The sequence below is a fragment of the Chiloscyllium plagiosum genome, chromosome 24 (assembly GCF_004010195.1).
Source record: "Chiloscyllium plagiosum isolate BGI_BamShark_2017 chromosome 24, ASM401019v2, whole genome shotgun sequence".
NCBI classification, from domain to species: Eukaryota; Metazoa; Chordata; class Chondrichthyes; order Orectolobiformes; family Hemiscylliidae; genus Chiloscyllium; species Chiloscyllium plagiosum.
In genome coordinates this window covers 1612190-1625099 of record NC_057733.1, presented here as the reverse complement: position 1 = coordinate 1625099, position 12910 = coordinate 1612190, and the positions used below count along the sequence as shown (strand labels likewise).

Sequence of the window (12910 nt, the reverse complement as noted above, 5' to 3'; positions counted from 1 at the left end):
TCTCTGATTGGCTTTACCTTTACTCTGGCCATCCTCTTCTTCCTCACAGAAATAGAACCTTTTATAGTTTTCCTTAACCCTACCCGCTATAGCATTTTCATGCCCCCTTCCAGCTCTCCTAAGTCCATTCTTCAGTTCCTTCCTGGCTACCTTGTAAACCTCTAAAGCTTTGTCTGATTCTTCCCTCCTCAACCTTCAGTTAGCTTCCTTCTTCCTCTTGACTAGATGTTCCATATTCCTTGTCACCCAAGGTTCTTTCAACCTACCATCCCTTCCTTGCCTCAGTGGGACAAACTTGTAGCACTAATCAGCTGGTGCTTCCTGAACAACCTCCACATTTCTGTTATGCATTTCCCTGAGAACATTTGTTCCCAATTTAGGTGCCCCAATTCCTGCTTAATATCACTGTAATTCCCCCTCACTCAATTAAATAATTTCCCATACCGTTTGCTTCTATCCCTCTCAGATATCCATCTAGATGATTTTTGAATGTTCTAATTCTAACCAGCCTCCACCATTTCCTCTGCCAGCTCATTCCATACATATACCATCTTCTGCGAGAAATAATTGCCTCTTCAGTCCCTATTAAATTTTTCCCCCTACATCTATGCCCTCTGGTTCTGGATTCCCCCACCCAACAGAAAAGACCTTGTCTACTTACCCTATCCATACCCCTCATGACTTTATATACATTTCTAAGGTCACCCCTTACCTGCTGATGCTTTAGGAAAACATCGCCAGCTTATTTAGTATTTCGCAATAGCTCAAACCCTTCAACCCTGGTAACGTTAAAAATCACACAACACCAGATTATAGTCCAACAGGTTTAATTGGAAGCACACTAGCGTTCGGAGCGACGCTCCTTCCTCAATCACCTGATGAAGGAGCATTGCTCCGAAAGCTAGTGTGCTTCCAATTAAACCTGTTGGGTTATAACCTGGTGTTGTGTGATATTTAACTTTGTACACCCCAGTCCAACACCAGCATCTCCGAATCATAACCCTTGCAACATGCTTGTAAATCTTCTCTGAACTCATTCAAGTTTCATAATATCCTTCTGATAGGAGGAAGACCAGAACTGCACACAATATTCCAAAAGTGGCCTAGTCAATGTCCTGTAACGCCGCAACATGACCTCCCAACTCCTACATTCAATGCTCTGACCAATAAAGGAAAGCATACTAAATACCTTCTTCACTATGCTATCTACCTGCAACTCCATTTTCAAGGAGCTATAAACCTGCACTCCAAGATGTCTTTGTTGAGCAATACACCCCAGGACCTTCACACTAAATGTGTAAGTCCTGCCCTGAATTGCCTTTCCAAAATAGCAACTCATATTTATCTAAATTAAAGTCCATCTATCATTCCTCGGTCCATTGCCCCATCTGATCAAGATCCCGTTGTACTCTGAGGGAACCTTCTTCGCTGTCCACTAACCTCCAATTTTGGTGTCACAGGCAATCCATCCTCAATCAACGTTTGAAAGTTCTTGCCTAATACCGTCAAAATTGTCCTTTCTCCAATTTAGAAATGTAACTTTTAGATCTGGTTCATCCTTTTCCATAATTATTTTAAAACAACTAGAATTATTGTTGCTGGCCCCAAAGTCACCTGTCCTGCCTTATTTCCCAAGAGTAGGTCAAGTTCTGCATCTTCTCCAGTAGGTATATCCACATACTGAATCAGAAAATGTTCTTGTACACACTTAACAAATTCCTCTCCAAATTCCTTAACACTATGGCAGTCCCAGTCTATGTTTGGAAAGTTAAAATCTCCTAACGTAATCTCCCTATTATTCGGAGAGATAACTGAGATCTCCTTACAAATTTGTTTCTCAATTTCCTACTGACTATTGGGGGTTAATGATACAATCCCAATAAGGTGGTCATGCCTTTCTAATTGCTAAGTTCCACCCAAATAACTTGCCTGAATATATTCCTCGGAATATTCTTAAGTGCAGCCATCACGCTATCCCTTATCAAAAATGCCATCCCCCTCCTCTCTTGCGACCCACCCTTTCTCTCCTTCTGATAGCATTTCTATCCTGGAACATTAAGCTGCCAGTCCTGTCCATCCCTGAGCCAAGTCACTCTAATTGCTATGATAATCCTATTCCATGTTCCTAACCAGGCCCTGAGATTATCTATCTTCCCTGTTAGGCCTCTTGTCTTGAAATAAATGTAGTTTAATTGATCAGTCCTACCTCGTTCTTGGCTTTGCTCCTGCCTGCCCTGACTGTTTGACTCACTCCTTTTCCCAACTGCACCAGTCTCAGAAAGATCTCTTTCCTGACTAGCTCCCTGGGTCCCAAACAACTACTCCCCACCCCGCAAACCCTACCAGTTTAAATCCTCCCAAGCAGCTCCAAAAACTCTCCTAGCTGCAGAAACGTCCATCTGTGCCTCTGACTAAAAAGTCCCTATCACAATTGGTCACTTAGAACCTGACGAACCCTTCATTACATTAGAGCCAGTTCAGTACCGGAAACTCGACTGTTAGCACTGCATTCCCCTGAGAGTGTCTCACCCCCTATATTTTCCAAAGCAGCATGCTTGTTTGAGATGGGGACAGCCACAGGAGACAGCACTACCTACCTCCTTCTCTGAACTTTCCTGGAGGTAACCCAGCTATCTGACTGTGTCTGCAGTTTTTCTCCCTTCCTGTAACTGCCATTCATCACATCCCCGAGCTCCTGTAAATTCCTTATTGCCTCTAACTGTCGCTGCAACCAATCCATGCAATATATTAGGGTTTGCAACCAAAGACACTTCTTGCAGACATAATCAACAGTAATATGGAATTCTCCATAAACTGTCACCTCAGCCAGGAAGAGCACATCACTCTACTAAAGGCCACCTTTGCTCCTTCACAATCTACAGACCCAGAAAATAGCATCATCTTATTGCTCTAAAAAAACACTGCTTCAGGTTAACTTAGTATCTATGTTTTATATTTTTAAAAATTTATCAAGAGACAGACCTCAATAAAACATATAATCAGAAAAGAACCCGCTCTACTTACTATTGTAGATTTACAGCAAGGTTACACTTAAAACCTATGCACTTTGCTTCTCCCATGCTGTGAGCTGTCCTGCACAGGTTCTTCCAAGGTCAGTTGTGAATTTTGCTGTTTGTTCATTTTTCCTAGATGCACTCTGATGTCCAGAGATACTTGAACTCAAACAGCAAAGGCAGTAACTGTGCAACTTCACCGTTGTGTCAGACAGTAGTGCAGATTTCTTTCTCTGACCATGTGGTTTCTGCTTTTGTCTGCCTTCCTCCTTTTTAAAGTGCCGTTGTTTTGATCCTTTTTTTCACCAAAATTCCAAAACAATGCAACAGTTTATTAAACAGTAATTACTGTTCCTGGAATTTGAGGAAATCACCTCCAACACATAAAATACCTCAAAAAAGGAGCAGCTCTAGAGTCAGGAGGGAGTCCTCAACACTCAATCCAGATCCCATGAAGCATCACAGCATCAAGTTAAAAATGGACAAGGAAACCTCCTGCTAATTATCATGTACCTTTGTCCCTCAGGAGGGTTTGGTGATGGAGGTATCCCAAGACCTGCATGTCTTTGGGGAGACAGGACACCTACTTGCAAATCGCTTCAGAGAACATCTCTGGGACTCCTGCACCAACCAACCGCCTCATGGCTGAACACTGAAACCTCCCCTCCCACTCTGCCAAGGCCATGCAGGTCCTGGGCTCCTCCATCGCCAAACCCTTACCACCCGATCAGAGTGGTGCTGGAAAAGAACAGCAGGTCAGGCAGCATCCGAGGAACAGGAAAATCAATGGTTCGGGCTGGAGCCATTCATCAGGAATGAGGCTGGAAGCCTCAGGGGTGGAGAGATAAATGGGAGGGGGTGGGGCTGGGGAGAAGATAGCTGACAGTGCAATAGCTGGATGGAGGAAGAGGTAAAGGTGATAGAGTCATAGAGTCATAGGTGGGAAGGAAGATTGACAGGTGGGACAGATCATGAGGACGGTGCTGAGCTGGAAGTTTGGAAGTTTGGAAGTGGGGTAAGGTGGGGGGAGGGAAAATGAGGAAATTAGTTAAGTCCACATTGATGCCCTGGGGTTGAAGCATTCCGAGACGGAAGATGAGGCGTTCTTCCTCCAGTCGCTGGGTGGTGAGGGAGAGGCGGTGGAGGAGGCCCACGACCTGCATGTCCTCGGCAGAGTGAGTCGGGGAGTTACCATCCAATGCCTGGAGGAGGACTCTGCAATCACATGGGATGAATGTGGATTTCACCAGTTTCCTCATTTCCCCTCCCCCACAGCATTATCCTAGTACCAAGCCTCCAACTTGACCTATCCATCACCTTTCCCATCTATCCACTCAACCCTCCCTTCCGACCTATTACCTTCCCCCTCACCTTCATCTACCTATCGCATTCTCATCTACCTTCCCCTCAACTCCAGCCCCCTCCCATCTATCTCTCAGCTCCCCGGCCCACAAGCCCCATTCCTGATGAAGGGCTTATGCCTGAAACATCAATTTCCCTGCTACTCGGATGCTGCCTGACCTGCTGTGCTTTTCCAGCACCACGCTCTCGACTCTGGATAGACATTAGGTAGATGTTTCCATTGACAGGAGAGATGAGGACCTAAGGGCCCAGCCTTACAGTAAAGGGATGACCTTTTAAAGTCATCGAAACATAGAGAAGTACAGAATCGAAACAGAGTCTTTGGTCCAACTCGTCTATGTCAACCAAATATCCTAGCCTAATCTACTCCCATTTGCCAGCACTTGGCCCATATCCCTCTAAACCCTTCTTATTCATATACCCATTCAGATGCCTTTTAAATGCTGTAATTGTACCAGCCTCTGTAATTGTACCACTTCCTCTGGCAGCTCATTCCATACATGCACCACACTCTGCGTGAAAAGTTGCTCCTTAGGTCCCTGTCATGTCTTTCCCCTCTTACCCTGAACCTATGGAGAAACTTCATTAGCCAGAGAGCTGTGAATCTGTGAAATTTATTGCCACAGAAGGCTGTGGAGGCCAGGTCATTGAGAATATTTAAAACAAAGATAGATAAGTTCTGGATTGCCAAGGTGACCAACGTTTATGGAGATAAAGTAGGAAAAGGGCATTCAAAAACCTATCAATCATGATTGAATGGCCTAATTTCTGTTCCTTTGGCCTTATGGCCTTATAGCTATGAAACAGAGTCTGTGGCAGATGGTGAGGGAATGAACATGAGGGAAAAAACATACTTGGATCCATCCTTGTGAAGTCCCGTCTTCACATGCCATTGTACTATGGGGATCTGTCACTGTGTTAAATGGGGCACACTTTGAAGATCTAGCAATTCAAGACTGGGCATTTATAAGGCGTTGAAGACCATCAATAGAACAGAATTGTACTCCAGTACAATCTGCAACGTCATGGCCTGGCATATCTCTCACTCAACCATTACCATTAAGCCAGAGAAACAACTCTGATTCAACAGAAAGTGCAGGAAGGCATGCCAAGAGCAGCACCAGACATACCTAAAAATGAGGTGTCAACCTGGTGAAACTACGAAACAGCATGCCAACAGTATAAACAGCACGATGATAGATGGAGCTAAGTGATTCCACAACCAATGAATCAAACCTAAGTTGTGTGGTCCTGCCACATCTAGTCATGAATGGTGATGGACAATTAAACAACTCATTGGAGGAACAGCCTTCACAAATATTCCCATCCACAATGATGAAAGAGCCCAACACATCAGGGCAGAAGATAAGGATGAAACATTTGCAGCAATCTTCAGCCAGAAATGCCAACTGGATGATCCATCTTGACCTCCTCCAATGGTCCCCAGCATCATAGATATCAGTCTTCAGTAAATTTGGCATCAAGAAATGGTTGAAAGCATTAGATACTGCAAAGGCTACGGGCCCTGACAACATCCTGCAATAGTACTGAACACTTGAGCTTCAGACTTGTCATTCCCCTCACCAAGCTACAACACTGGTATCTATCTGACAATGTGGAAAATTGCTCAGGTATGCTTTGTGCACAAAAGGCTGGACAAATCCAAGTCAGTCAATTACCACCCCATCACTCCACTCTCGATCATCAGTAAAGTGATGGAAGGTATCATCAACAGCACCACCAAGCAGCACCTGCTCAGCGATAACTTGCTCAGTGCTGCTCAGTTTGGGTTCTGCCAGGGCCACTGAGCTACTGACCTCATTACAGCCTTGTTCCAACATGGACAAAAGAGCTGAATTCCAGAGGTGAGGTAAGAGTGATAGCCCTTGACATCAAGGCAACATTCAACTGAATGTGGCATCAAGGAGCACCAGCAAAACAAGAATCAATGAGAATAATGGGGCAAACTCGCTGCTAATTGGAGTTACACCTGGCTCAAAGGAAGATAGTAGTGGTTGTTGGAGGTCAGTCATCTCATCTCCGGGGCATCTCTGTAGGAGTTCCTCACGGTAGTCTCTTAGACCCAACCATCTTCAGCTGCTTCATCAGTTACCTTCCCTTCATCATAAGGTCAAAAGTGGGTATGTTTGTGGATGATTGCACAATGTTCACCACTCATGATTCCTCAGCTACTGAAGCAGTCCATGTTCAAATTCAACAAGACCTGTAAAATATCCAGATTTCAACTGACATGTGGCAATAAGGTTACACATTCAGGTTACACAAAAACCAGACTATGATCATCTCCAATAAGAGACAAACTAACCAGGCAGGTCACCGCCATCTTCTCAAGGAACAGGCAGTAAGTGCTAGCCTAGCCAGTGATGGCCATTTTGCATGAGAAAGTAAAAGGAACATTCTTCTAAGATTCTAAGATCCAAATCTAGATCCACAACACCACCAAAAACTAATCAGCTCTTTCTTGGCCCACATACTAACAGGGTTTTTAAAAAATCTATCTGTTACTTATTGAGATGTAGTGTTCACTGAAAAACAGTCTAAACACAAGGAGCCACCCATCTTCAGTGGTAGAAGGGAATAACACAAAACAAAGAATATTCCAAGGTTGCCCACAAGAGGTCAGAGCAAAATAGCTTTTCACTGTTCCTTACCATGCCTAATCTTGCTGGAACAGAACTTGCATGTTGCTGAAAAAGAGAAATACTGGCAAAGTCTTCCATCTTGAACTCATCAGGACAAAATCACAAGAATGCTAGACGTGAAAGATAGAAACAATTTATGTTCCATGACAAGAAATTATTGTTAGGTTGGCAAATGGAGTCTAATTAGAAGAGGGTTTTCCATGAAGAAAGCACAAAGGAACAGTTAACAGCCAAAGTTACTGCAGATGCTGGAATCTGTACTGAAGAGTTTCTTTTGAACAGTCATCCAGACTCAAAACATTAGTTTGCTCTCTCTCCATGGATACTTTCTGACCCATTGCGATCTCCAGCATTTGTTGCTTTCAGTTAACAGCCATGCTCATATTTAAATTCATATCAGGCAAGTTGACTCTGATTGGTCAAAACATTGCCATAGGAAACACATCAGGAATAGAACATAGAACAGTATAGCAAGGAAAGGCCCTTCGGCCCTCGATGTTGTACTGGCCTTTTATCTTACTCAAAGATCAGACTAACCTACAAACCCTTTAATGTACTATCTTCTATGTGCCTATCCAAAAGTCACTTAAATGTCCCTAATGTATCTGACTGCATTACCACTGCTGGCAGTGCATTTCACGCACCCAGCACTTCCTGTGTAAAGAACCAACCTCTGACATCTCCCCTAAACCTTCCTCCAATTATCTTAAAATTATGACCTCTCATGATAAACATTTCTGCCATGGAAAAATCTCTGGCTATCCACTCTATCTATGCCTTTCAACATCTTGTACACCTGTAGCAAGTCACCTCTCATCCTTCTTCGCTCCAATGAGAAAAAAGTGTGTTGCTGGAAAAGCGCAGCAGGTCAGGCAGCATCCAGGTCAGGCTTATGCCCGAAACATCGATTCTCCTGTTCCCTGGATGCTGCCTGACCTGCTGCGCTTTTCCAGCAACACATTTTCAGCTCTGATCTCCAGCATCTGCAGACCTCACTTTCTCCTCCAATGAGAAAAGCCTTAGCTTCCTCAACCTTTCTTTATAAGACATGCCCTCCAGTCCAGGCAGCATCTTGGTAAATCTCCTCTGCATCCTCTCTAAAGCTTCCACATCCTTCCTTTAATGAGGCAACCACAACTAGACACAATATTCCAAGTGTGGTCTAACTCTATAGAGTTGCAGCTCTTAAACTCAATCCTCCTGCAAATGAAAGTCAACACATTAGACACCTTCTTAACAACCATATCAACTTGAGTGGCAACTTTGAAGGATGTATGGACATGGACCTCAAGATCCCTCTGTTCCTCCAAACTGCCAAGAATCCTGCCTTTAACCCTGTATTCTGCATTCAAATTCAACCTTCCAAAGTGAATTACTTCACACTTTTCCAGGTTGAACTCCATCTGCCTCTTCTCAGCCCAGTTCTGAATCATGTCAATGTCCCGTTGCAACTTACAAAAGCCCTCCACACTATCCATAAATCCACCAAACTTTGTGCCATCGGCAAACTTACTAACCCACCCTTCCACTTCCTTATTCCAAAGTAATTTACAAAAATCACAAAGAGCAGAGGTCTCAGAACCAATCCTTGTGGAACACCACTGGTCACCAAGCTGAATACTTTCCATCTACCACCACCCTCTGTCTTCTATGGAATAGCTGTCCTCTAATCTTTTTGTTTAGTTCAAATTAGCGCAATGTGTGGGCATGTTATTTCTGTTTCAAAATGACAGACCCTGAATGTGAATATGTCTTTTCTAGCAAGTGTAATTGAGCTGCAGTGACTGCACTGCGAGCCTGACTGATAACTTTAAACTGCTTGTAAGAATAATTAGTGACACAATTGGGATTGTTTAGCAAGTGCCATGGCACATGAATCACAAAAGCTTAGTGTATCCTTTGACAAGTAATTAGGCAAGCTAATAGAATGTGGTCATTTATCACAAGGGGAACTTAATATAGAAGTAGGAGAGGATTTGGGGCCTGACTTTGCTGCTCCTCTGCCTTGTAAAATTGTTGTTTCTTTACATAATGTTAATTGTTTTGTAAACTGTGTACTGCTTAATAAAACTTTTACAAGTAGGCGGGCATGGCTGGGGCCCATACCAGTGCCCATGGCTTCTAAGAAACAGGGCTTGGAGGCCTTTGCCATGGCGGACAAGGGAGGGGGTTGAGTGGTAGTTTGGTGCACTGACATCTACACTGCTGAAGTCACGACCACGACCTCACCTCCCATCACCAAGCCATCATCTCCCAGACTATCCACAACCTCATCACCTATGGGTATCTCCTAAACACAGCCTCCTCCAACCTCATAGTCCCGGAACCCCGCACTGTCTGGTTCTACCTCTTAGCCAAATTCACAAACCTGATTGCCCCAGTTGACCCAAATCTCCACTTGCTCCTGCCCCACCAAACTTATCTCCTCATATCTTGACACCAAACTGTCCCCCTTGTTCCAGGAACACCCCACATCGATTCGGGGCACCACCTCTTCCTCCTCCATGACTTCCATTCCCTTGGCCCACAACGCCTCATCTTCACCATGGATATACAATCCTGTACATGTCCATCTGCCATGGCAAAGGCCTCCAATCCCTCCACTTATTCCTCCTGGCTAACCCAACCAGTACTCCTCCACCGACACACTTATTTGATTGGCAGAACTGGTCCTCACCCTCAACAACTTCTCCTTCAAATCCTCCCACTTCATTCAGACTATGGGCACCCACATGGGGCCCAGCTATGCCTGCCTCTTTGTTGGGTACGTAGAACAGACCATTTTCCACAACTACACTGGCACAATTCTCCACCTTTTCCTCTGCTACATTGATGACTGTTTCAGCACCACCTTGTGCTCCCACAAAGAGGTTGAACAGTTCATCAACTTCACAAATACCTTCCACCCTGACCTCAAGTTCACCTGGATTATCTCAGACACCTCCCTCCCTTTCATGGACCTCTCCGTCTACATCTCTGGTGACTGATTTAATGTGGACATCGACTTCAAACCTACTAACTCCCACAGCTACCTGGACTACACCTCCTCCCAACCCTCTTCCTGTAAAAATGCTATCCTTTAATCCCAATTCCACCGACTCAGATATTTCTGCTGCCAGGAGGAGCAATTCCACTCCAGGACATCCCAGATGGCCTTCTATTTCAAGGACTGCAATTTTCCCTCCCACATGGTCAACAATGCCCTCCAGCGCATCTCCGTCCTTGAACCGTACACCTCCAACCACAACAAGGATAGAACCCCACTGGTCTTTATCTTCCACCCCACTAATCTCCAGATTCCTCTGGAGATTCTCCTCTGCCATTCCACCACCTACAACCAGACCCCACCACCAGAGATCTATTTCCCTCCCCATCCCTATCAGCATTCCACGGAGGCCATTCCCTCTGCGACTCTCTCATTAGGTCCACGCCTCCCACCAATCCACCCTCCACTCCCAGCACCTTCCATTGCTGCCACAAAAGGTGTAAAACCTGTGCCCACACCTCTACCCTCACCTCTGTCCAAGGCCCCAAAGGATCCTTTCACATTTGACAGAGGTTTTCATGCATATCCAAACACCTCATCTACTGTATCTATTGCTCTTGATGTGGTCTCCTGTACATTGGGGAGACAGGATGCTAACTCGTGGAACATTTCAGGAACATCTCCAGGAAAGACGCATCAAACACCCCCACCACCCTGTGGCCAGCCACTTCAACTCTCCCTCCCACTCCACCAAGGACATGCAAGTCCTGGGACTCCTCCACTGCCAAATCCAAGCCGCCCGTCGCCTGGAGGAAGAACGCCTTATATTCTGCCTTGGCAGCCTCCAATCACATGACATCAACATCGATTTCACCAGTTTCCTCATCTCCCCTCCTCCCACCTCAATCCAAAATCAACCCTCCAACTTGGCATCGTCCTCTCGAACTGTCCTACCTGTCCATCTTCTTTCCTACCTATCTGCTCCATTCTCCACTCTGACTTATCACCATCACTCCCTACCTCCATCTATCTATCGCTTTCCCAACTACCTTCTCTCAGCTCCCTTCCCTTACCCCACATTCCTGATGAAGGGCTTATGCCCAAAATGTTGATTCTCCCGCTCCTCAGATGTTGCCTGACCTACTGTACTTTTCCACAGCCACACCTTTTGACTCTGTTTTCCAGCATCTGCAGTCCTCACTTTCTCCTGTGCCCTCTTGAAGACTATCACTTCCTTCACAGTTCATAAAACCAATGAAATGAACTTTCTATCTTACTCTAAGTTGGATAGATCGTCCACCTCCTCAGGCTCAAGGTTGTGGTTTTCACTGAAGCTTGGCTGAAATAAAGAACATTGGATGCATCAAATTATCTGACTAATCAGAGACCCTGACATTTTTTTAAAAATCAAAGTAACATAGGCATCTTTCTTCTTGAGAACTTTGCTGCAAAGGGAGTTGAAGACTAGGGACCCAGAACAATAGTCAGGGAGAAATAAATGAACAGGAATGGAGGCCATTAGATCTGAGCTGGAAACCTACAGTACATTGTCACATCGTGCAGAAACCTTTGATCACAATGAGTTATTTCTACATTGAAGAAATAGTTTCCCTTGGCAAGTGCAGCAACAACTTATACAGTAAGATCTCACAGACAGCATTGAAAAGAATGATCAATTCTCAGGATTTGTTACAGGAGGGACACTGTCCAGGATACTTAGATAATATCCCTGTTCCGTTTAAAGTAACACTGTAAGCATGATAATAGTTACTTTAGGTGTTTCAGATGCACTGTGTACACTGTGCCCGTGAGGCAGCAATTGTCCACAATATGGCCTTGTGGTTCAGGGGGAGTTCCAACAGCACAGATTGACTGGAAAATATATTAAAAGGAAAGCTGGAGTAAGCTACAGGCCTGAGTAGCGAGGCTACAATCTTGTTTGTACTGCTCTCCTGGGATCTACCACTGCAGAATCATAAGAGGTGAACAGAAAAATTAAAGAGGCCCCAAAATATTCCATCAAAGGCATGACTTATGGTTCAGGAGTGGGCCTTTTGAGCCACTTGGGGTCAGCAGGAGCTACTCTTTAATCTTTTCCCTCCTTTTGTGTTGTTTCCATGAACCCAACACTACATATGACCCACAGGCAATAGCAGCTCAAGGAGATTACAAATGGGAAATGAGGCATGATGCAGGAATGCATACATATGCCTGCGTTTGGCAGGGACAGGGCAGCAGGTAGGTGTTTCAAACAAGGTGGGGCAAGTGGAGATTTGTGACATTGGAGAGAATTTAAAGTCATAACAAAGAGGCAGCACAGGTCTCAGTATTAGGTTTTGACTGCCTTATCCCAAACAAACTGGGGCAGGACGATAGTGCAAAATGCAAGCGATCATTTCTGTATGATTTCAATGTTTCTGGGTTGACAAAATAAAGGAACAATAAAGATTTGCATTTATATAGCACTTTTCATCACTTCAAGATTTCTCAAATCATTTAAATAGCTAATGAAGTACTTCACGAAATGGAGTCTCATTTGGAGACTGGATGTGTGGAAGCTGAAAATGTGTTGCTGGAAAAGCGCAGCAGGTCAGGCAGCATCCAAGGAACAGGAAAATCGACGTTTCGGGCATAAGCCCTTCTTCAGGAATGAGGAAAGTGTGTCCAGCAGGCTAAGATAAAAGGTAGGGAGGAGGGACTTGGGGGAGGGGCATTGGAAATGCGATAGGTGGAAAGAGGTCAAGGTGAGGGTGATAGGTCAGACTGGGATGGGGGAGGAGAGGTCGGGAAGAAGATTGCAGGTTAGGAAGGCGGTGCTGAATTTGATGGATTTGACTGAGACAGGCTGGGGGGAGGGGAAATGAGGAAACTGGTGAAACCCGAGT

At 44.8% G+C, this 12910-nt stretch overlaps 1 protein-coding gene across 1 annotated transcript in view; it reads right to left on the bottom strand.

The window, feature by feature from the left end:
* LOC122562332 (unconventional myosin-XV-like) overlaps positions 1 to 12910 on the bottom strand; it is a 447653-nt gene that overhangs the window by 430078 nt on the left and 4665 nt on the right. Inside the window, exon 3 of the mRNA XM_043715207.1 lies at positions 11303 to 11364. Coding sequence (XP_043571142.1) covers positions 11303 to 11364 — 62 coding nt within the window. The remainder of the gene's footprint in view (positions 1 to 11302; positions 11365 to 12910) is intronic.